The following is a 23,045-nucleotide window of genomic DNA, read 5'->3' as shown; positions in this document are numbered from 1 at the left end:
ATCATCCATCATCTTATCTGTCCTGTGGTTGACATGATGGACAAGCTAATTAGAACTGAAATCCAAACAGTAAGACTAGATCTAGAAAAAGGCACAAAGAAGGGCAAGAAGGATAACACTTGGGGATCTCTTTGCAATAGGTGTTATGGACACAGAAAGCTTAACGGACTCAAAAAGAGATGGGACAAGTCCATTGAGAGCCATTAAATATGACACCTCCTTTGGTATAGTACATCCCTGAGCCACAGAGGGTGGGAGTCTTGCAAGACTTTTTGCTGAGGATTTGAGATGTGATATCACCTAGATTTCCTGGTGTTACTTTAGCGCAATTCAGGAGCTTTTTTTGTTTATGTTTCTTAGTTGCAATTTCCAGCGCATCTGGAATTTGTCTTCATAACTTCTTATTCTGCACTTTGAGTGAGAAGTCAGCATTAATCCTTTCAACTGAAAATACCTTGTTTCTGAGGATGGAGATTTTCCTGTGCTCATATATTAACCAAGCTCTGCCTCAATTTTTAATTAGAAGGCAAATTGACTCCTTTAATCTTTCTTTAATTGAAAGTTATGGAAAATGCCACTTGACGTGCATGAAATGAGCAGCGAAGTTTTCCAAAAGGAAAGGACTTCTTTTTATAGTTTCATCTCTGGTATTAATGCAACCAGAAATATTACTTCATTAATAGAAATTACAATGCATTACTTGAATAGAGTTTCATTGTCTCTAGAATTAAATGATAAAATTTTTGAGTAGATGCAGTTTCAGGCTGTTGCTTTTAGGAATTCAGTCTTAGGTTAGTACAAAGGTGTTCTACTAGATTAAGGGTTCCTGAGCTAGGAATGCTTTTGAATTAGTTCAGCATCTGCCCAAACCGAAGCATTTCTTCTAGCACTGGTTAGCTGCAGTTTCCAATTGTTATATCACAGGGCATTAGTCCTAGATAGATTAGCCTAAAACATTGGGCTTAAAATCAAACTGCGTAAATGAGAAGGAATTTTTTGTGTATGTTACACACTATAAAGTGAATGAATGAAATGCAAATCACAGTTACCTATGCTAATAGAGCCTTTATGACAGAACATGGAAATTTCCGCTTTGCTCCTGGGTTACTAAGTTAGCACAATGCCTGGCTTCTTGAATGTGTTCTCTTTGTGAACAAAAGAAGTGTATCAAGTTGGATTGCTGTGATTCCCAGAGCTCTTTTTTCTCAAAGTAAAATTGCAAATATTAATCTTTCAGGTTTTTCAAAAAGATTTATAGCAGGAAAATGTTAGCATCAACAGCAGATGAACTTCTGCCTTCACTCTGAACTCTGCTGACTTGCAAACAACTGTTTGCTAACGGTATAGCAGTTAGATGCAAAATGCATTCATATGTATTTGAAATTTAATCAAAATGTTCTCTCTTATCATCTATTGTTAGAAAAACACTTTGCCTGTATCACATGAATAATTTCTATGAAGCAAACTCAATTCTAAAGTAATAAAATAATTATGAATATGCATTTAAAAGACAATTGAGTAAATTTTATTCCTAAACCTTAAGACTAGATGCCTGCAATGGAAAGAAGATGCAAAGGGCAACACACGTTGAGACGGTCTGGGCAATAGGGTATTTTACTAAATACCTGAGCGTCTTCATTGTTAAGACTTCTCAAACATAGGGGACTCGCTCTGAGGGAATGGGCATGGAAGACTCAGAAAAAAACCCCACAATTTATCTCCTTAGCATAGGCGCAAGTATTGCTAAAAGTATTGCACGGGAGACTAAGTATAAGTAGGTCAGTATCATGGCAGCATTATGAAAGACTTTATTTTCCATATGAATATGCTTCTGCGGAATTGGACTATGGAAACTTGGGATCTTTTAAAATTGAAGGTAATAATACCAGCCTTTCTGAATGGCTATAACCGTTCTCCATTTTAATTTCTCCAAAATATAGTTTTATTGAAATTAAAAGGAAAAAATCCAAATCAAATATGTATTTTGCAGTTTTCTTTTTTGTCCTAGCAAGTCTAAGTAATTTTAAGTTACTTTTCAGTACCTCAGTTCAATTACTGAAGCATTTTAAAAAATGGTACATAGAGAGATTATTTTAAAGGATGCATTAAGAAGTTGTGTAAAATAATCTTCTTTGGTTACTTAGGAAGTTTGTTTACTTCAGCTAGTATAAAGTGGCATTATTACAGATCACCATTGAAGAAAAGTGGCTATGGGCCTTAACCTGCAAAGACTTAATGCGTGTGCTTATATCTAACCATCCATAGGGCCACCTTGCAGAAACTGAGATTATGATACATTTTCAAAAGATAGAGGAAAAAATAAAATAAGTAATACCATTTGAAAAATGTTTGTTCCCATGTTTAATATGTCTATTCCAACAGAGATGTTAAAGACAGGAGTCAAACTTGACTATCAATAGAGCTCAAAGCCTAATCACAAATTTCAGGTACAACAAACACAACAGCACTCACAGAAGAGGAAAAAGGTTTGCCCAAAGATTTTTTTACAATACCATATCCAGCCTCGAATGCTTATGCAATTTTTATTGTCTGCTGAATTTTCATGGCTAGAAAGCATCTTAAGAAGAATCTAGTGCAAGCTTGTTGGTATAAACAAAAAATCCAGAATAATTCCTCTCCCACAAGAGAGATTTCCAAGAAGTTCCAAGTCAGAATTATTTTTGTAACTTATCAAAATGTCTTTTTGCACCTGAATGCTACACAGAAACACAATTTCCCTGTCTTTTAAAATATCTGCTTTTCTGAATAGACCTTTTTAGATTTCCATGGGTATGTTTCTTAAGTCCATATTCTGATAGTTATAATGAGATCGCTAAGAATAGACAGTGGAAAAGGCCTTTATAGAAAAGCTTGTGTGAGTCTATAAAGAGTGTATTTAAAGCTCAGTTACTTCAACCTTACTTTAAAAAAAAAAAAAATCAGTAACAACTTTTTAAACTTAATTTAACGTTGATCTTGATATGGTTTTCGTTCAGCAATGTTTCTGGAATATTTCCATGTTTTCACTATGTTTCTAAAATTTGATTTCAGTTTTTCATTTTCCTAAAATTGTGTTCATGTTTTTACACAAATTCATTCTCATTTATTTCTTTTTGAATTAATGTAAAATGTCTGACTGCCTCCAACTGTAGTATTTCAGGAAAAAAATATTGAAATTCCATGTTACAGAAAAAATAATATTGCTTGTACTGTTGAGATTCATGTTACTGTTTCTTTTCTCAAAGGATCATTCATGTAGCTAGGACATACATGAGCTAAAAAGCCTAATATTTCAGTATACATTGTAAGCACCATTTTAATTAGTGAGATCTGAAATTTAGTTCATGTTCTAGGTATTAAAGAACAGAACTGTTGCAGTGCTCCATTTATGTTTGATAATATTTTTGATCTGAATGCTAGGTTCACTCAGTATTTTTTTTTTTTTAGAATATGTATTAGAAATGCAAAGTGATTGTGGCCAGTACTTTCTTTCTTGTATTGTTCTTCTTTGAATACTGAAGGAATGCATAGAATGCTCTCTCACCTGAATGATTAAATTATCTTTTTCTCTGACTCTTCATTGCTATTACTATAGTGATCTACTCTATAAGATCATCTTATTTCTTGCAGATGAATGATGCTATGGGATTTGAATTGCCATGGGTGTATTTTGTCAGTCTCGTCATCTTTGGGTCATTTTTCGTACTAAATCTTGTTCTTGGTGTATTGAGCGGGTAAGCATACACCTTTTTCATCATGAAGGCAGAGTCCTGAATTCAGTTGCCATGAACACACAGGTTATCTTATACAGGTGAGGCTTCAGTTGTGATGACGTCTTTTAATAAACCTCTATTTCTTCCTCCTCTAGTTAGAACAGAAACAGTTTTCTGTAGCTATCATATAAATAACATCCAATTGCCAAAATCAGAGTTTAGACGTACCAGTATATATTTTTCATGTCCATACTTGTGGCAAAATTATAAAAAGGACTAATAATTCTCCTGCACTTATTTAAATGTTATTTTGATTCATCTTCTAAGGCATCACATCTCCAACATAATTTGGGTAAGTAAAGAAATTAAATGTTCATTGATTTTTTTTAAGAACTGAGTAAGTCATAGACTTTCAGTGTTGAAACCTACGTGATCTGGCAGCTGCAAAAAGGACTCTGCTGTTTAATGAATGACTGAATCATAACTTATTTCCTTACATTTTACAGGTAAATGATGCAATAGGATGTGAATGGCCATGGATCTATTTTGTTAGTCTTATCATCCTTGGCTCATTTTTCGTACTTAACCTGGTTCTTGGTGTACTTAGTGGGTAAGCAGTTGAGTTAACATTGTGTATGCTACTGCTACTTGTAAGATGGCCTCTGCATTTACTCAAGCTTCTCAGCGATGGCTTTTTTGCATGCCCTTGAGATTCTTATGTCATCCTACCAGTGTTTGCTCTTTTGACTGAACTGTGTGATTCTAGTGCCTGTATCTGTCTGACATCACATTCACCATGCTTGCCAAAATATTTATTAAATGAGGCACTAATCTCCTTATTCTATAATATTCCAGCAGGGAGAAACATTATTTTGCGCACAGAGATGGGTGGTGCACCTGTACAAATATTCTCCCCTAAGGTTATAGAAAGGTGTCCTTTTCTGAAAGCCCAACTTTTGCTTTTGTTCAAATATCCATAAAGTAATTGAAGTGTTATTTGTGTTTACCAGTCACACTGCAAAATATTTTTAATGGGTGCTTCAAGATCTGTCTTACAGAAAGAGTACGACTAGGTTACCTTGACACAAAGTGTTTAGTGCTTCCTGTATCGTAGAGCTGTGTACTGCTGTGACAACCTGCACCAGCAAGCTGGTATATTTATCAATAATCAAGTATCAGTTCGTGGTTTAACCCCAGCCGGCAACTAAGCCCCACACAGCCACTCACTCACTCCCCCGCAGTGGGATGGGGGAGAGAATCAGAAGGGTGAAAGTGAGAAAACTCATGGGTTGAGATAAAGACAGTTTAATAGGTAAAGCAAAAGCTGTGCATGCAAGCAAAGCAAAACGCAGAATTTATTCACTCCTTCCCATCGGCAGGCAGGTGTTCAGCCATCTCCAGGAAAGCAGGGCTCCATAACGTGTAATGGTGACTTGGGAAGACAAACACCATCACTCCGAACATCGCACCCTTCCTTCTTCTTCCCTCAGGTTTATAGGCTGAGCATGACGTCATATGGTGTGGGATATCCCTTTGGTCAGTTGGGGTCAGCTGTCCCGGCTGTGTCCCCTCCCAGCTCCTTGTGCACCCCTGGCCTACTCGCTGGTGGGGTGGGGTGAGGAGCAGAAAAGGCCTTGACTCTGTGTAAGCACTGCTCAGCAATAATGAAAACATCCCTGTGTTATCAACACTGTTTTCATCACAAATCTCAAACATAGCCGCCTACTACAGTAGGAAGAAAAAAATTAAATTAAATTAAATGAAGAAAATTAACTCTATCCCAGCCAAAACCAGCACATATACTTGTCAGTGGGAGGTTGTCACAGCTTTTTGTTGGTTTGTGTACTCCAGACTTCAGCCAAGAATCAAAGTGGTGTCAGTTGTAGCTGCATAATGTGGTTTAAAACTGTAGTTTATGGCAACAGTTTGCAAGGCTTTCTTCTTACAAAGCCCCCTTACTGAGGTCACAACTCCACTTCCTTTACCATTTCCTGGTTTCTAACACACTTGAGCTTGGAAAACTCCAGTTTATGGTAAAGATATTTTCTGATAAATGAATAAAAGATCCTGCTAGCATTTGAATACGAAATAAAATTATTATTATTATTGTATGTATTAACTTTTAGTTATACAACAAATGATATTGTTCTGGCAATCTTAGGCAAGCTATGCCATCTTAGTTAGCCAACAGACAAATTTCTTTTGCATAGAAAGCAGCCTGACACTGTAGTTGATGGTGTCATCAGACTGCTGATTGTGTGTGCAGCCCTATTCGTGGCTTTGCCGTGTTGTACATTAGATTTGAAAGGAATTATAATGCGTTATTATATTCCTGGAAATCAAGCAATCAAACAAACTTTCCAGTTGCTGATAAGATAACTATGTTACAAGAGCATTTTTATCTGATGAGTGGTTTTACAACGTGTTTTTTAAAATCTTAAGTCATTTATCTGTGATAGATTACTGTTGCACCCGGAAACTAGGGAAAGCATAGTTTTACCTTACTGTCAGAATCACTTTACAGAGCAGATGTTTAAAAGCAAAGAGATAGTGCTAAAAACACATTGCTGATTTTTAGATTTAATCTCTTCCTTCCAAGACCTACCCTGTAAAGTCTGATTTATACAGCCATATTGGCTTTGTTTTATTCAGGAACAAATGTGTAAACTGATGCAAAAGTAAGGACCTAGCTTTCACGTCACAGCCACGCTGGACAAACAAAATAAGAAAGAGAAGGAGAGATAAATGAGGGTAGTTGTGGTATAATTTATTTCTTCTTTTGATACTGCTACCTAAGGTTGCTGTGTGACTAGACTTCCTACTGAAGTCATTAGAGGATTAGGTTTTCACAGTTCGTTTCTCTGGCCCTTAAGAAGGTCATAAGCAGCAATTAGTTTTCTTCCTGTTGTGTGAAGGTGTCCTGTGGTAACAGTTAACTAAATAGCCCCCTTTTCCCTTGGATGACTCAAATTGTTATTGGTTTCAGGTTTTTATGTTTTTAAAAATAAGTTGCGGGGAAAGTAATGCCACATTTGGTATTTTGTTGCACGTATTCGTTTCTTCTGCTGAAGCCTTGGAAATTTAGAGAGACCCTCACAGCTAAGCTTTACGTTTGATTTAATACATTTAAAATACTTTATAAGGTTTGCAACGTTATGATACATATGATATTTGTTGGAATATGGAGTTGTTCTTTAGCTGCTGTTGCAATACAGGGGAAGAGGTGTCCTCTTTTCCTTGGGTTCCATTCTGCAGACAAGAAATCACCACTGATTTCTAGGTATTGCTTGATCCGCAGAGCTCTAATGCTCTTCAGAACCCTTGCTGGCTTGCCTTTGATTTCCAGCAAACAGAAATGGCAGTGTCAAGTGTGATGTGAACTCTCCTTAAGTTCATAAATTCGTTCATTTCTAAGTTTATTTCCTGCCATAGTGTCACCTAACTGCAGTGTTACTTGAGTGTTCAGGGTGCTCGATGAATTGTTTGAATCCATGTTTGCCCTAATGTATTTAGGGCCCTAATGTATTAATCCATGTATTTAATGCAAGAGCCTTCCTAACACTCCAGTTTTTTGTTTTCTATGCTGAAGAAAATGATACTAGTGAACTGAGACATGTGATATATAAATATCACCAATGATAGACATTGAGAGCAGAAGGAGAAAGGAAGAGAGAGTATTCCTAACAGATACCTATCATACCAAACTAACGTTTGGTACATAAGTGAAGAAAATGTCCTCGCATACTTGTTTGAAACTCTGACAAGGGCCAGTGTGGAATACTGTTACACTGATTTATTTTGATCGCTAAATGCCATTTGTATGCTAATAATAAATATTTTTCACGTATTTTGTATTTAGACCTACCTGTCTAAATTTTATGGGCAAAAATGATGTACTAGTAAAATACTATGGATGTGTTTGTATTCTGTAGTAGAAGGCTAATATTTTTCATTCCGAGCCAGGCATTGAATACGTAACACATGCATTCTTTGATTTTTATTTAAGAGTTATTAGCTTTTACGTTTTACGCTCTTCAAACCATAGCATGAAACTTGGTTTATTATAAATCTACAAAGAAAGTTAAATTTTACTAAACCAATCAAAGTTCAAGAATGCAAAAATTATGCCAACTTACTTGAAAAGCATGGCTTTGCATACAGATTTTGGAAGTGGAATCTGAATGCCTAATACACTTTTTCTGTATGAAAGTGTTACTTCCTGTAATATTGAGTTATGCTGTGTACATTAAATCTGTCTGCTGTTTTGATCTGTTTGCAGTTTTAAAATATTCATTCATTCTCTTTGCACTCCTTTGTTACTCTGTGACCATCTGGCCCTTTGTATTTCTGTAATGCCTCTTGTGCACTGCATGTTTGATGTATTTAGATACTGTACAAATGGATGAGAATGATGATTTGGGAGATCTTTTGTTTTGCATCTAGCTGTTTCTGAAGGTGAGTATTTCCTGGTGATCCATGTCAGTTTTGCCTGCTGAAGGTGACATTCTTAAAAATAGAGTTCGTATTTTTAATAGAAGATGTGTAAATTAATAGTAATAATGTGTGTGTGGAATCTGCATGTGGTAAATATTGTGATTTCTGCATGGAAGCTGACTGTGGAGATCTTTTTCTAAATATTCCCTTGAGTAACAAGGATGAAGAGAACTCATAGGCTTGAGGTAACTAAGCTTTTTTCAAAATACTTGTTTTTTTACTCTGTATTAGACACTAGTATTATTTATATTATTCTCAAAGTGAATTCTCAATTGAAAAGCTATTTCAGTTTGCAGGACTCTACCAGAAAAGGCATTCTAGAAAAAGACTCCAGGTCAGGTTTTAGAAATGGCTCCAGACCCATCTTAGGCTCTAGTGCCCTCTCGAAAATTACAGAGTCAGCTTTAAAAGACACCAGAAATGGTTCCAGCTCCAGCAATGACCTGTACAAATAGTCCTAGACCCAGCTCTAGAGATGCTCTCCAGAAATGGGCTCTAGATTCAGCTCTAGAACGGGATTGTGAGGTAAACACCTCTAGAGCAGCTCTAGTAAAGGCCTCTACAAAGCGCTTCAGAAAGGGCTATGGGAAGGGGCTCCACAACATGCGCTAAATCCATGTCCAGTAAATAGCTGGCCAGTTGAACCTAGATCCAGCTCTGGAAAAGACCTCAAGAAATGGCTCTAGTCCTGTTCTGGGAAAGAGTGCTAAAATTGGCCCAAGATCTACTTCTGGAAAGTGCTCTAGAAATGGCTCTAGGAAAGGGCTCTAGTGATGGCTCTTGGTCCAACTTCAACAGAGGGCTCTAAAGAAGGCTGTGGCTCTGGCCTCAGAACAGACTTGACAAACAGCTCCTCCCTAAACATATTAGAAAAAATTGACTCTAGGTCCAGCTCCAGAAATGTATCTGGAAATGTGTTTGGAAGTGTGGTTCAAAACATGTGCATGTTGGTAATTTCTTTCAGCACAGTGAACCTAGCCCGACACCTGAAACTGTCAGCTGATCTTTCACAATAAGACTGCATTTTTTAATTCTTTCAGTATTTGGAAATACAGAGCAAAATGCTTGCAGCTCTGGAAAGCTGCCATAGATGTGTTCAGATATCTTTGCATTTTCATTATCTTGGGCTGGTCTGCATTTTGCTCATTCACATTACAAATTTAAAGCTGTAATTGGCTCTGAATAACTGTTTTAGCTCCTAGAAATTGCAGGGTCATCATGACATGGTCACACTCTATTTTGATTGCTGTATCTTTTGAGCCAGCAGCAGCCAGTGGGCTCAGTCTGTAAGAGATGCCAGAACACCTTTTTTTAACTTTGTAAAAATCCCTCTGGTTATGATGCAAGGATTAGGCAGTACATCTTTGGGGCAACTTCACACTTGATGAGATGGCACAGAAATTGCCACTGAGGAGCTGCCCGGCAATTCTAGCTCTGTGAAGGATGGTGGACTGCTTCAGGAGCCTGCTTTTACGTGTAGCTTTGGTTACACACAGTGTGTGTAACAGACATAAACTGGACCTGTCTTCTCCGAAGTCATGAAATACTAGGCACAGAAACTGGGAGCTGAGGACAGGCCTCCTCCAAATATTCCAGGATAAAAGACCAGAGCATATCGTGACTATTGGTGCAAGAGACAATGAGATGAAATTAGAAAGTTTCATTAGAAATTATAAAGTTAACGTTATTAGAAAGTTAACAAATAAAGCTAAACCTTAAAAAAGTAAGGGAGTTGAGAGATACTCATCCACCCTGAAAGTACCTTTAAAAGTGTGTTGAAAGTTAAAATAAATATGCTAGTAATTCAGCATGCATTAAACTGTTTTACTATGAACAGAGAAAATAATAAATTATAAAGCTTCATAACTTATTTATCAAGAGGCATGGCTTTTAATGATGCATGATAATCTATTCCTCAAGATAGTCCTTATCATTAGGGGATCGTTTCCACTGACAGCATTTTCTGCTCAAGGCGTTAGTATTTCTTTGGGTAGCCATGGGAACAAATAAGACCTTTCAAACACACTTTAATAAATCTCTATAAGTTGAATTTATTGCCTTGCTAAAGGACACCAAAGCATAAGCTTTGACATGCCCTTATATACATCCTCCTACATAGAAGTCTTGCAGGTTACTAAGAGAATGTTAATTTTTTCCATTTCTTTCCTACAGTATTATTTGTAATGTATGTACATAATGATTCTAAAAGCTAAGGGTACGTACTCATCCATGATAATCTCATGGCAATATCTGTCAATTAATGTCATATAAAATATGTTGGCACAGATAAGCTTATACACCTAAGAACTGTTGCCTACGGTACATATGGAAAAAAATCCTAGAAAAAGACATTTGAATAATGATGCACCAAATAGAAAACCGCAGTGAACTGTCATCTGTAGTCTTTCAGCAAAAGGGAAATGAACTGGTTTTGACAGTGTTGCTTTTCACAGCAGAGGGAAGGCTTAGTTTAAAAAAAAAAAAAAAGAGTTATGGATAAAAATTTAACTCCCTCACAAACAGAATATACATTCAAAAAGAGGAGAGGAGACTTCAGCTCTAGATCTCAGCAGGTTATAAGCTAAAGCAAGTTCTTTTGATTGCTGTGTGGCTGGTAAAAATAAAACTCAAACACACATAGATACAAAACAAGGAAATATCCTTGATTGATCAATCAAATATACTAACAATAAATAATTAGCAAATACTTTCAGCTGTATACAGCAGTAACTCTAACCAGCTGCTTTAGACAGAGGCCACTAAAGTCAATGGGAGTAGTTCATACTCTTGAATAAGAGCTTGAAGGGAACTGATTTTATTTCAGTCCTGTTTGAACTTACCACACCAAAGCTTCTTAGGGATTAGTCCTGTGAGATGCTTGCTGATGAGCTCCTGGCAGGTAACAGACCACATCAGTTTCAAAAACTGTGTTGAGAGTGCATATCACAATGGTGGGGTGAATACGCTCTGGGGTGTGGTCCTACCCTCAGTACTGCCAGTTCTTCCTCTAAGAAATCCAGTGTGTCCTGAGCCAAACAGGTCTCTACTCAGGACAGAATGAGCACATCTTAATATGCAGATATAATAAGTCTGAAACATCAGATCTCAGTTTTGTTGGTCTATCAAATTGTTCCCGATGTTGCTGTTGCCACAGATGATTCCACTACATTTATGTGCACTCTGGCACAATCACGCTGTACAGGCCCTCTGCTACACAGAGGTACTGGAGCCGTTGAATATACATTTTGTCAATTGCTAACAAACTATATGGAAATAACTATGGGTGGGTAACACCAGTCTGCATTTCCCCATCAAGAACCCAATGCTCCTTGTTCAAGGAAAATTCCTGGTAGAATTTTTTTGTGCTGCAGAAATAATTCTACAGTGTTCAGCCTATGAGTTTTTATTATTTCTAAAAGAAAGGGTAATGATGATGTATACAATCTCCAGTAATTAAAGATGTGTTGTTACTTAACGTTTTTTATGTCTCTCTATATCTGTTAACACATTGCACCCAGCTATGAGCTGTTGTCCATAGTTATCTGTACGGTTTAAGCAGTTTGAGTTCTCTGATTTGATTCTGCTAATTTGTTGGTTGGTATGGTTACCACTGTGTGAAACCTATTCTGTGAGTCTGGTGGCCAACACTGTACTCCTGTGTGAGTACGTTTTTGTTATTACGTGACTGTTCTCTGTGAATAAACGAGAGTCTAGGATGTCTGGGTGACAGTTCTACATATAGCATTAGCATAACACTTTCCACGTACCAGACCCGGTGTGCAGTGAGTTGCATACTGCAGTAGATGAATTCTCTCTCTCACTGCGTTTGCAGTGACACAAAAGGACAGTAATATGGCCAACGAAGAATTAGTGTCCTAGTTTATGCTTAGACATCGAAGGCAACTGTTTATTTCCTATCATCAGTGCTTAGTGATGCACAAGAGATACAGCAACATTCATGTTGCTGCACAAGCCCCCTTATGAAAAATGTCTAGCCTTTAGCATGGAAGAACTTTCAGCTGATAGGAGGCCAGTGTGGGTGTCTCCTTAGTTATTAGGTCCGTGAATTACAGAGAGAAGGGAGAATATACCAGATACTCATATTTAAGCGAATTGTTGTCTTAGGATTTTTGGTTTGATCCTGCCTCAGATTAAGGTGTGAGAAACAGAGAGCTGTAATTGAATCCCAGTAGGTACTCCCTGCTGCCACCTCCATCCTGTTGCATCAAGCCATGCCCAGCTGATGCATACCAGCAGGAGTTATTTCACTCTGTTGAAGAAAGAAAAACCTGGCATAAAATGATTGCCCCTGACTATCGAAGCATGAACTCAAAACCTGCATTTTATATGCTCTGCCTCGACAACCGCTGGTGATGATGGTGTTGTGCCTAAACGGAGAACTGAGATCATCTTTCTGCAAGGAGACAAGGAATTTTTGGGCAATAGAAATAAAACTTACATTTTACATAGTAGCTTAGTTATTACTAAAAATAAGTTAGATTATGTAGGTGAGCCTCCATATAATGCTTTACTTTGCAAGTAATGTCTCTTTTCTACTGCAGGTGCAATTGACTGTTATTTACACTATGGCTGCAATCTGAAGCTTTACTCAGTTTACAGGATATTGTCATATGCTGCAATTTTTAGTCATATTTAACTAGATCAAAATTAGGCTGGCTAGGGCTGGGTCATCTGATTTATTTGCATTTGCAGTGAAATCAAAAACTGAACTGCCTCTATCTAGGTGGCAATGGACTGTTTTGAAGAAAAGATATTTTTAAAGGCAAACAGGTAATTAATTATACAAGGTGTTGTTATACAAGTTATGCAGGTCTGCTTTATAAGATTCTTCAGAAGCAGAGACTTGCAAAAAGCTCTTTCTAGCACTGCTAGCCTAAAGTCCTAATTTTGAAGCATATTATCCTTTAAAATATGAGACAGTAGTAAGCATGGCTTTTTCTAGTTGTTGAAATTAGGACAAAGACACGTTAATTGAGTCCTATGTTTTATGAAAACTACTTAAATCCGTTTTATTTTTAAACTGAAATTTTACAGGCAATATGCCTGATTTTCACTTCACATATGCTGGTCAAATCAGAGTGGCCCCTCAGGATTATTCAGTTTGCAACTTGGGTGGAGACTGATGTAAATCACATTTTAGTGGAGACACCCTTGTGAGTGCTAGCAGAGTCACAACAACCCTTTGAATACAATTTTTGTCAGTTTAGTCAATGAACAACCCCCTGCCCACCCCCGATACACACTTTCAAATGCCAGATCCAGGTCATTTTATCAAACCAAAATACAATACATTATTTTGAAGTTAGCTCTTAGCACAGGCCTTTGTGAAACCTAATCTTTACAGAGCTTAAGTCACTTACCACAATTGATGTGCCACTTCCTAAGCCTGTCAACTTTATAGGCTTCTGGACTGAGTACTGGGTTGATGACAGCCAGGGAGGCCAGTTCAGGCCATTAGTCCAACCACGTCAGGACCTATGCTGCCTACATAGCCAAAAGCTTTTTCTTTCTGCAGTGGACCCAGCCTATGCTCTCCATAGCCATGAAACGCTGTACAAGCAGCTGTCTTATTCCTCCTTCCAGGAGATCAGCCAATGTCTACATATCTTTGTCTAAATATTCAAATGTCTTGTTGTCTAAATGTCTTTGAGCCAATGTCTCTCCCTCGTCTCACCCCCATCATCTTTTTCAAATAACTTCTTGTTTCTTGGGAAAGAATGCTTTTGTTCTGCTAACAGGAAACTCACTACGTTCCAATTCCATTTAATTCCATTTTCTTATTCATGGTATTTCAGTAAAAGGAATACGTACATATGTGTGTCTGAGGGATGTCACTTCATTGTGACTGTGATAGAAAAATATACCATAGAGCCAGATTCCTCCCTCCCCTAAGAAAATGCAGTCTTATCAGATGTTATACTTTGTTACAAACAGTCAGGTTTCAAAAATAAAAGTAAAACTTTTAAATATCATGGAAATTAAGCACCATTGCATCTCTCCCTACTGATAAATTGCAGCAGCATTTAACAAGACAAGGTCTGGCTTCTGTGCTGTATTAAAGGGAAAGGTCATAGTTAGCTGTGTATATAAAAAACTGTGTTTAATTCTTTGTGTACAGCCATTTGTTTAATTCTTTGTGTACAGCCATTTTAATGTAAAGTCAAAGTTAAAAGGTAGTTCAGTCATGGGTGAAGTGCTGTTGAAAATATTAGCCTTGCCAACTGTTTCATTATTATATGGAGTGAAGTGAAAGAAATCATTTAATAACAGCAGCTTTCATTTTACTTTACCCACACAGATCACATATCCTTCACCCTAACAAAAAACACCCAAAGGACCTAACTGAACAAAACAGCAGTACTTAGTAAAAGCTAGCAAGGCTTGTTATTTCTGATTTCATACTATGCCATGATAGCTCTTTTTTCAAAGGTACTGCCATGGAATGAGAGTCATGAGTGTGTTGCCTCAATCAGATGTAAAGGACGCTCTCTTTGCTACTCTCTCTGAGAGAAGCTTAAACCCAGCATTCCATAAACCAAACAATTTCTTGTGACATCTTCTGCCAAAACAATGAAATCGTTTTGTTTTGTTTTGTTTTTAAAAAGCAGTTATCCCTCAAAGAGATCTGTTGAGCTCTCTTTCTTTCATGAGCATTTTTCTGAAGAGATGGCCTTTTGAAGGACCTCGTCCTTGGATGCTAGGTGAAGGATAGCAAATGCAAAGCAAGCACTGGCATTCTTCAGCTTCATTACAGTGCTATCAGATGGAACAGGATGATCTCCACATGCCAAACCGAATTTTTGTTGAATTAAGTCCTCAACTGTAAAAGGTGTAGTGCCTGCCTCTTAGCTTTTGCAACAGAAAGCTTTTTAGCTTTTGCAACATAACATTTAAAAAAAAAATACAAAATCTGTATGGTTGCATGTGAAGAGCTTAACTCTTAAATTTACTAATGTCAAAGCAGAAATCTAGTGTTTAGAAGATGTGTTTGAAGACTGCAAATAAAATAATTAAAATTAAAAAAAATCCTGGAGAGATTATATCTTTGCAATTCCAAATAAGTAATGTCTGTCACCGAACTGAAATACTATGTTGAAGAATTATGAGAATTTCTATTATTCTACTGTATTTTGTTAGCAGGGCAACATCATATTGATGATTGTGTTCACCTTGTTAAAATATTTTGCAAGTCTTACACTAATTTCCTAACAGTTTTCCACTTGAAAAAGGATATTATTGGGTGCTTTAATAAATTTCCCCTTGAGAGTGTATTAATTCGGGAATATTTTCAAGTAAAAGTTGACAATAAAGAACAGGGTTACAAATTCATAGTAAATGAAATTACTACAGCCATTTTTTAGGTTTAATTTCAGCCCTATTGTAAGATTAACAGGTTAGTCAGAACAAGCTTAATTTTAAATACTGAATCGGTACATAGTACAATACAGTTGAAAAGTTGCTTGCCTACCCCTAATCATACATATTGATACGCAGATAAAGCGGAAAATGTTTGATCCTTCTAGCGAAGGGAGTTAGATGTTTGGAGCTGTGTATCACACCACATGTTGTAGTAATGTCGGCATATGAATGTCACGGTCCAAGAATTTACTTGATAGTGGTTGAGTCATACATCATTAAGAGAATCATAGATTCATGAGGTAAATCAGGTTGGAAAGACCTCAGTAGGCCTTTTTATCCAACCTCCTTCTCAAAGAACAGGACTTCATTATTTTAACGATCATTCCATGTTAATTTAGGGATTGACCCAAATCACGAAGCTAGACTAGACAGTCAAATGCATTGTCTTGAGACTGGGACAATGAGAAAGAGGATTCAATTTATATAGAAGGATTCATTTCTGATCTGTGAGAACAGGATTTCTAGGTTCTGTTACAGAGAGCAAAAGGGCAAAACATCCAGATCTCAAACAACACAGGTGTCTGTGCATGATATAATTAAGAGAGAGCTTATTAGTGGAATTCTGTGAACCATGCCCTGAAATAAGTATGTTTGGACATGGCCAATAAACTGTGGCTGGAAGATGAAGGATTTTAGAACTGGCTGCCAGAATTTCCTTTCCACTGAAACTAATACTCACATCTCTAAAATTACTTCACTACTGCAAGTTGATTTCTCTTCGTAGCCATTACATAAAACTGATTCTAAAGTCTATATAGAAGAGCACGTAACTAAATGGGGGGGTACATGACTCTTGTGATATGTGAAGAGTCAAGAATATGATATGTGAAGAGTCAAGAATACTGCTTAATTTTCAATTAAATCACAAGAGCTCTGAAAGTTTTGATGTAATATGATAGGGATTTGCCGTGACTTCTTTGCACCACTGTCTTGTTTTCAAAGAGGCTCCCAAATCTTCGGTGTAGTTTATTCAGTTCCTTTTGTATGTCAGTATGTTATTCTGCAATATCAAGACCTAGGTCAAAATGCCTGAAAGTTTGACAATCAGTATTTTTTTTCTGCTTTGTTTGAATTTGATAGAGAATTTTCCAAGGAAAGAGAAAAAGCCAAGGCCCGAGGGGACTTTCAGAAACTACGTGAAAAACAGCAGCTCGAAGAAGATCTGAAGGGATATTTAGACTGGATTACACAGGCAGAAGACATTGACCCTGAGAATGATGAAGAGGTTGATGAAGAAGGCAAGCGGAACAGTACGTGTTCTTTAATGTGTGTTACACTGAGGTGAATGCAGCCTATCTGATGTCGCTTTCTGATTTCCAGTTTGCAGAAGTGTTTGGTAGCAGAGCAATCACATCCATTAATATATTGATACTTAGTTATGGAAGATAATTTAGAATCTTACAACAAAATTCTGCTCTGAGCTGTCCATGTATAAATCATTGCACTCAATCGCTACTCAGACTTAAAAACTTGGTTTTATTTCTGTTCTGTAAAAAGTTAGGGCATACAAACTATGTGCCACTAAGTATCATTGTAAATCCTTAGTCAAGAAGAATATGTGTTTACCTATAGGTGCATGCAATAGAAATAATAACAATATAAAAAGCTTAAAAAATATGGCCAAAACTACAGTCAAGAAATAACCTTGTGCTAATAGTGAGGATTTTTTTGAGTTTTGAGGTAGGCAAATGATATTCTGGATCTTTCTGAAGAAAACTATATAAAATCTTTTTTTACTAGATTTATTAACTGAGTGTGAAATAAATGAAATCGTGGGATTTTTGTTCGACACTAGGATATGTAATTATTACTTACTTACAATGTATTTATTCGACAGTGGTGTATAGCGTATTATGGGAAAGGTAATATATGCTGTAGTGGTCCTCTAGTGTCTCTGACCTGAGTCCTAACATAAAGGAACATGTTAGTTCCATGATATTGCAACAACTGTAAAAGTTATAATCAATTTCTCTATGTCAGAAATTTCGAGTAACAGCAGTATTTTAATGTCATAATTTAGTGGAATTTATTTTAGCCTCTTTGCCATGTTTACGTAGTAGCAGTTAAAATTTTCATGAGAACTTTTAGTGCTGTACATAAATGAGAACATGGATTCAGGATGTGGTTTATGATTTAATACTAAACATAAGATTAAAGTCCAAATTTCAATATATATACTAATGCTAAACAGCACCTATTATTCGTGTGATACTCCAGAAAGTCATGATATTTATTCATTTGGATGCTATTGACTATATATAAGCAAATGCATCTACAAGTAGTTTGTCAAAGCCAACTCAGAATATTATTTTCTGTGTTGAAATAATACATTGTTACTGTTCTTTTTCTTCTAGTGCTGCTAATTTATTGTGAACTGTTCCTTTAAGCCATAGTACTTTTCAGAAGTAGTAAAATAGTGAAAATTACATGGTTTGATATTGAGGTATCTGTTTTTAAACTTATCTCCGTATTGCATGCAGTTAAGTTTTTAAAAATCTTTACATTTTTGAGTTTCATAATTTTGTTAGTCCTTTAGTTCGCCATAAAAGCAGGGTATGAAACTGTGTTACTGACTGGAAGGAAACAAGATGATTTTATGAGAGGCTGGAAAGCAACTTGTGGGTTGATGTTAATGCCAGCATCACCCAGAAAGGAATAATTTATGTCTATATGAAAATCTGTAGTACAAACAGAGTTTTTATCTAGAGCAGAGCAAAAAAGCCAAAGTTGGTTATTGCTACTAATGTTGTGTGGAAGGAATACATAAACTGTGGGTTTGAGTATCAGTAGAAAATCCTAAGACTGAGAAGTAAAAGGTTGCACATTTTATGAAGTAAATACACTTTGTACAAGACTGCTATGTAGAATTGTAGGTGATGCTGAATTTGCACAGAGTGTTGGACAGCCATGCTGTCAGCTATGGTGCTGATGGTTTGCAAGTCTGCAGGTGAAATCCCAGGAACTTTTTGCATCCTGCTCAAATTGGATGTTTGTTAATATGCTGCAAAAAAACCATTTGCTCCAGCATTCCTTGAATGGCTTCTAGGTCATACAGGTCTTTCATAAATCAAAAATAGTTGTTTGCTTAGTTGTTGAGTTTGAGAGAGCTTTTGGCTCTAAACTGTTAACTTAGACATAATTTTTAGGGTAAGTTAAGAGTTGGAGGAGGCTTGCAGAGTAAAAATAGGAGAAGGAAAGTAGTTAAAAGAACTTTAAACAAATCTCAAGAATTTAATTTCAGGCATGCGTACGTATTTTGAGTGGAAATTTCCAGTAGATGGGCAATCTCCTAGCACTCCTCTGGCTTTGTGCACACGTGCTTAAATGTGTAGTTTGGAATTTAATTTTTAATATCAGCTGCAACAGGGTGTAAAGGAGGAAGGGCTGCTGAATTGCTCCACCTCCTTGCTTTCAAGACACGCTCTGCTGCATATCCCATTGCACGGGGAGGTATAGTGAGAAACAGCACAAGCTATCTATCCAGTTACTCCATCGGAAGCTTTTGGGTTAGGAGCATCGTTATGATAATGAGCTACCTCTTTGGGAGTAGGTGAAATTTAGCTGGTTATCACCAGGTTAATAATCTTGAGTAATAAGCTTAGGAAATAAATTTAGTCCAAATATACTGGTGATGTGTTTCTAGAACTGGCTTTGAAGCATAAGGTAGGGCTGGGTCCCAAGATAGGCAGAATAATCATTCGCAGGCTTCTAGGCAGCTGTGTTCCTACTCTGAATACCTAAATCTCTGGATGATCAAGATTACTGCTGATTTATGGTGATGGAAGATCACCATAATGCTCTTCAATGATGTGGAAGAGCTCTGGGCTCAGGATACAGAAGATCTCTCTGTGGCAGGAAAAGGTACAGATTTCAAAGGCAGTTAAATCAGTGATTAATAGCTTCTTACATAATCCTTTAAAAATGTAGTTTAGGTTCCTGCAACCCCAGCATTTAAAAATTTCTAACCAGAGCAGTCATTAAGTCATTTATATATGAACCCCGTGTACTTGTACATCTCTGTTGCTGATAGTGGGCAGGTATTCAGTGCTGTTGAATAACGGAATACCTTTTAACTACTAGAATTGTAAATATGCCTTTAGTAAAAGTCATTAAGTCTTTATTATGAACCAATAGCTAGTTACCCTGAAGTCAATGAAAAACTTCCAATGACTTCAAAGTGTTGGGAATTTAGCTCAAAATACGAAAATTAGTGAGAGGTGAGGGATTTAGCTCTGATTAGTTATGCTGCCGGTAATTTCAATTTGTTTTGCCTAACATTGCTTGTGTTGTATATGGACACGTTTTTATTTTTTGCGTTGCAACTGCTGCCATCTACTGTGTAAATGCTGGGATTACATGTACTTAACACGAAGGGGTTACATTGGCTGACTTAATGGAAGAAAAGAAGAAAAGCAGACTTAGTTGCTTTGGCCGTTCTTCCAATAAACATGGTAAAACATGTTCTGATTTGCAGTTGAACTTTCTTTTGTGCCTGTGCTGCATTTGATGTGTTATCTTTTGAAAGCGCATAATGTATGCATTTTCTGTAACAAAGGCATATACATCTTTAGCATGTAGACACTCATGCATGCAGTTCTGCTGTTTTAAGTGCATGTCTGAAATAGACTGGTGCTGCAGTGCTCTACCTTCCTAAAGCATAGTCTTTAATCCGTTTAGCTTTCCACTGAGGTGTCTTTGTCTGTGACTGTTCTTGTGGAAGCATAGGTTTTCTTTTTCCAAAATCAGGTAAACCAGATAAAAAAAGTGTATTTTAAATTCAGGTGTGAAGAAATTAATCAAAGTATTTTACAAGCTTTATAATGGATCATAGTGTAAGCTTAGAACAGTATGATGATAATAATTACTATTTATTTATAATACTTTTAACGTAGAATCTAACAAAACATAACAAACTTTTACTGGATCTCGTCTTGTTACTGGTGGTTTTGTTTCTGTAATTTGTGTTTTATTCAATTCCTCTCCCACCCACAATGGAGACAGACAGGGGTTTTAAAGTATGATAGTTATTTTCAAATCTGCACTCTTTTAATACTGGCAAACGTATTGATTTGACATAATCACAATTGTAGTAAAAGGAGATCTAGTTTTAATCCTACCTACAACAAAATTACTGGAGCAACTGACATCCTTACTGTCCTAAGAATCACTATTGTGGCTCAGACTGAGGCTGACAAATCTGATCCAGTTACTTTAGAGAATGCAGAATATTAAGTCAGACATTGCTAGGACCCGATGGACTGATTTTTTACAAATACTGAGTCTGCTTGAAATTATTTGTGTAACTGTTACATATATTGTCTAATAGCTCGCACAGCTTTACAGACTGGAATAATTTTTCTATAAAAATTGCTATAAGACAGTGGTTGCAGTCTTACTTTGGATATGTGTTTCAACATAGCCCTTAAACTAGCAGGTTCAGGTTCTGATGTCAGTCATGAATCAGCATGGAACTGTCTGGAAACTTGCTGTCATCTACCAGCTGCAAATGCTGTCTCGCTTCTACTACCTGACCTTGCTAGTCAAACGCATTCTTAAGCATGCGTGCACTGACTTACAGTTTCATCTGTGTCTTGAAGGGCAGGTATACCTCTTATGAGTAGGATTTTTCCAAAGTACAAATTGGTGGCCTAAGTCTATTTCTTTCTGTATTTGTGAGACTATTATGCTGATCTGAGCAGCTCAGACTTAGACTAACAGTGGATTAGAAATCCCACCCTAAATATTTTTCTTTGTATTACCTGTACCTCTATTTCTATTAAAAGCACCAAATCTGTAGAGTATACAGCATTCCCAAGATTCATAGTGTCATCCTTCAGCTAGAAATGGTTGGTTCAGTGATGCTTCTGTAATGAGGACTGATTATTTCGCTCTCCTTCCACTGCTATGCAACCATTCAACCTTATCTTGAGTTTCCATGGGCTGCCTATAAAAAGAGAGAGCCTATAAGAATGATTGTTGGTAGTATCAACATTAAATCTACACTATAAAAACAGATACCTCACTACAGTATAATGTAGAACATCTTCCAGGCGGTCCCTCCTTAAACTGAATTTACCCCGAGGAGCTTCACAGTCAGAGTAGATAGTACCACTTCTTTCTGATGTGTTTCCTGATCACACAGCAGACTTAGGAAAATTTGTGATGAATTTGCAATGATAATGTTGCCTCTTTTGTGACTTTTTGTTTGTTTGTTCTGTTCTCCTTTTTGACTACCTCAAAGATTTGGTGTAAAGGATTCAGAAAATCCATGTACTGATTTAAGAAAGAATTAGGAGAATTTTGGAGCTCATGGAATTGGTTGGATGTTACTAGCAGACAGAAGATGACCATTTTGCAAGGTTGATCTAAAATTTTGCCAGTATAGCACCTTTTTAATAATTGTAAGATTCTCTCCAGTAGCTATTACTGGTTATCTGACTAGCTCTGCAGATCAGTGCGCTTCTGCAGCTCTTTTCCTTCAGCACGTGTAACCAGAAAGCTACCCAAGGTGCATCAGTGTGGAAATGAGATCAGCCTGTGGATCAAAAATGCATAGCTGAAGTTGAACCAGATTAAAATATTAATTACATACTTTCTAGAGGAAAACATTTCCAACAATAATACTTGCCACCACAGTTCAATAATTCAGGGTATAATGTAGTCTGCTTCTGGATTCTACAGTGACACTAAATTGTCATATAGCAGGATTATGGAATTTATTTCTTCTGACTCCATCTGGCCAGGACATATCAATGCTGATGGACACTGACTTGCTCTGAGCTATGCATTAGTTAGGTTATATCCTGGAGTGTAGTTTGAAATCCCTGCTCCAAAATCTGAAAACTGTTTAGAGTAAATAGTGAACATTATAACATGAGAAAAACAATCTATTTTTTTATCTGCAGAAATAAAATGTGGTAGTTGATATATTTGACCTGTTTTCTGTATACTCAGGAAACTATTAAGCTGCATGCTATATGGGTTGTTTATATTGCCTAATGCAAGCATTCTTTCGTTTGAAACCAGTTACCATAATTGAAGAGAGATGATACTATCTAGAAGTCTAGATAAATCTTTCCAGAAGAATACCAGTAAAATAAGGGCAAAAGGTGAATAAAGAATAGAGAAAATTTGGTATCTTCCTTTGAGTCTTATCAAAGCTGGCCTTCCTGAGATCAGACGGTCTTTCAAAAGTTCATTCTGTGTGCTGTACTTTGCCCAATTAACACCGCCCTTAAAAAAGCTGTGATCATGAAATTGAGTCCTTTCAAGGCTTGCCAGGTTGCTTGCATTAGCGAGAGTGGATGTGGTCATGCAGTGCTGTTGCTGTTATCTTCTGGGTAAAGATTTAATGACTTGCTAGCATTGCTGGAGCGAGACTTCCACATGGTGCCTTTC

At 36.8% G+C, this 23,045-nt stretch overlaps 1 protein-coding gene across 5 annotated transcripts in view; it reads left to right on the top strand.

The window, feature by feature from the left end:
• Positions 1–23,045, top strand: part of CACNA1D (calcium voltage-gated channel subunit alpha1 D) — a 212,219-nt gene that overhangs the window by 92,207 nt on the left and 96,967 nt on the right. For 3 of the 5 annotated variants that reach the window (XM_087743000.1, XM_087742999.1, XM_087742997.1), the window contains exons 8-9: positions 4,220–4,323; positions 16,728–16,897. In XM_087743000.1, coding sequence (XP_087599126.1) covers positions 4,220–4,323; positions 16,728–16,897 — 274 coding nt within the window. Of the gene's footprint in view, positions 1–3,630; positions 3,735–4,219; positions 4,324–16,727; positions 16,898–23,045 lie in introns of all 5 variants that reach the window. The other 2 variants (XM_087743001.1, XM_087742998.1) reach the window with 1 other exon arrangement.

The sequence above is a fragment of the Nipponia nippon genome, unplaced genomic scaffold (genome assembly GCF_047370975.1).
Source record: "Nipponia nippon isolate SJK-2023a ecotype South Korea unplaced genomic scaffold, ASM4737097v1 scaffold_9, whole genome shotgun sequence".
Classification (NCBI taxonomy): Eukaryota; Metazoa; Chordata; class Aves; order Pelecaniformes; family Threskiornithidae; genus Nipponia; species Nipponia nippon.
Note: the sequence above shows the minus strand (reverse complement) of the source record. Positions and strands in the feature narration are given on the sequence as shown.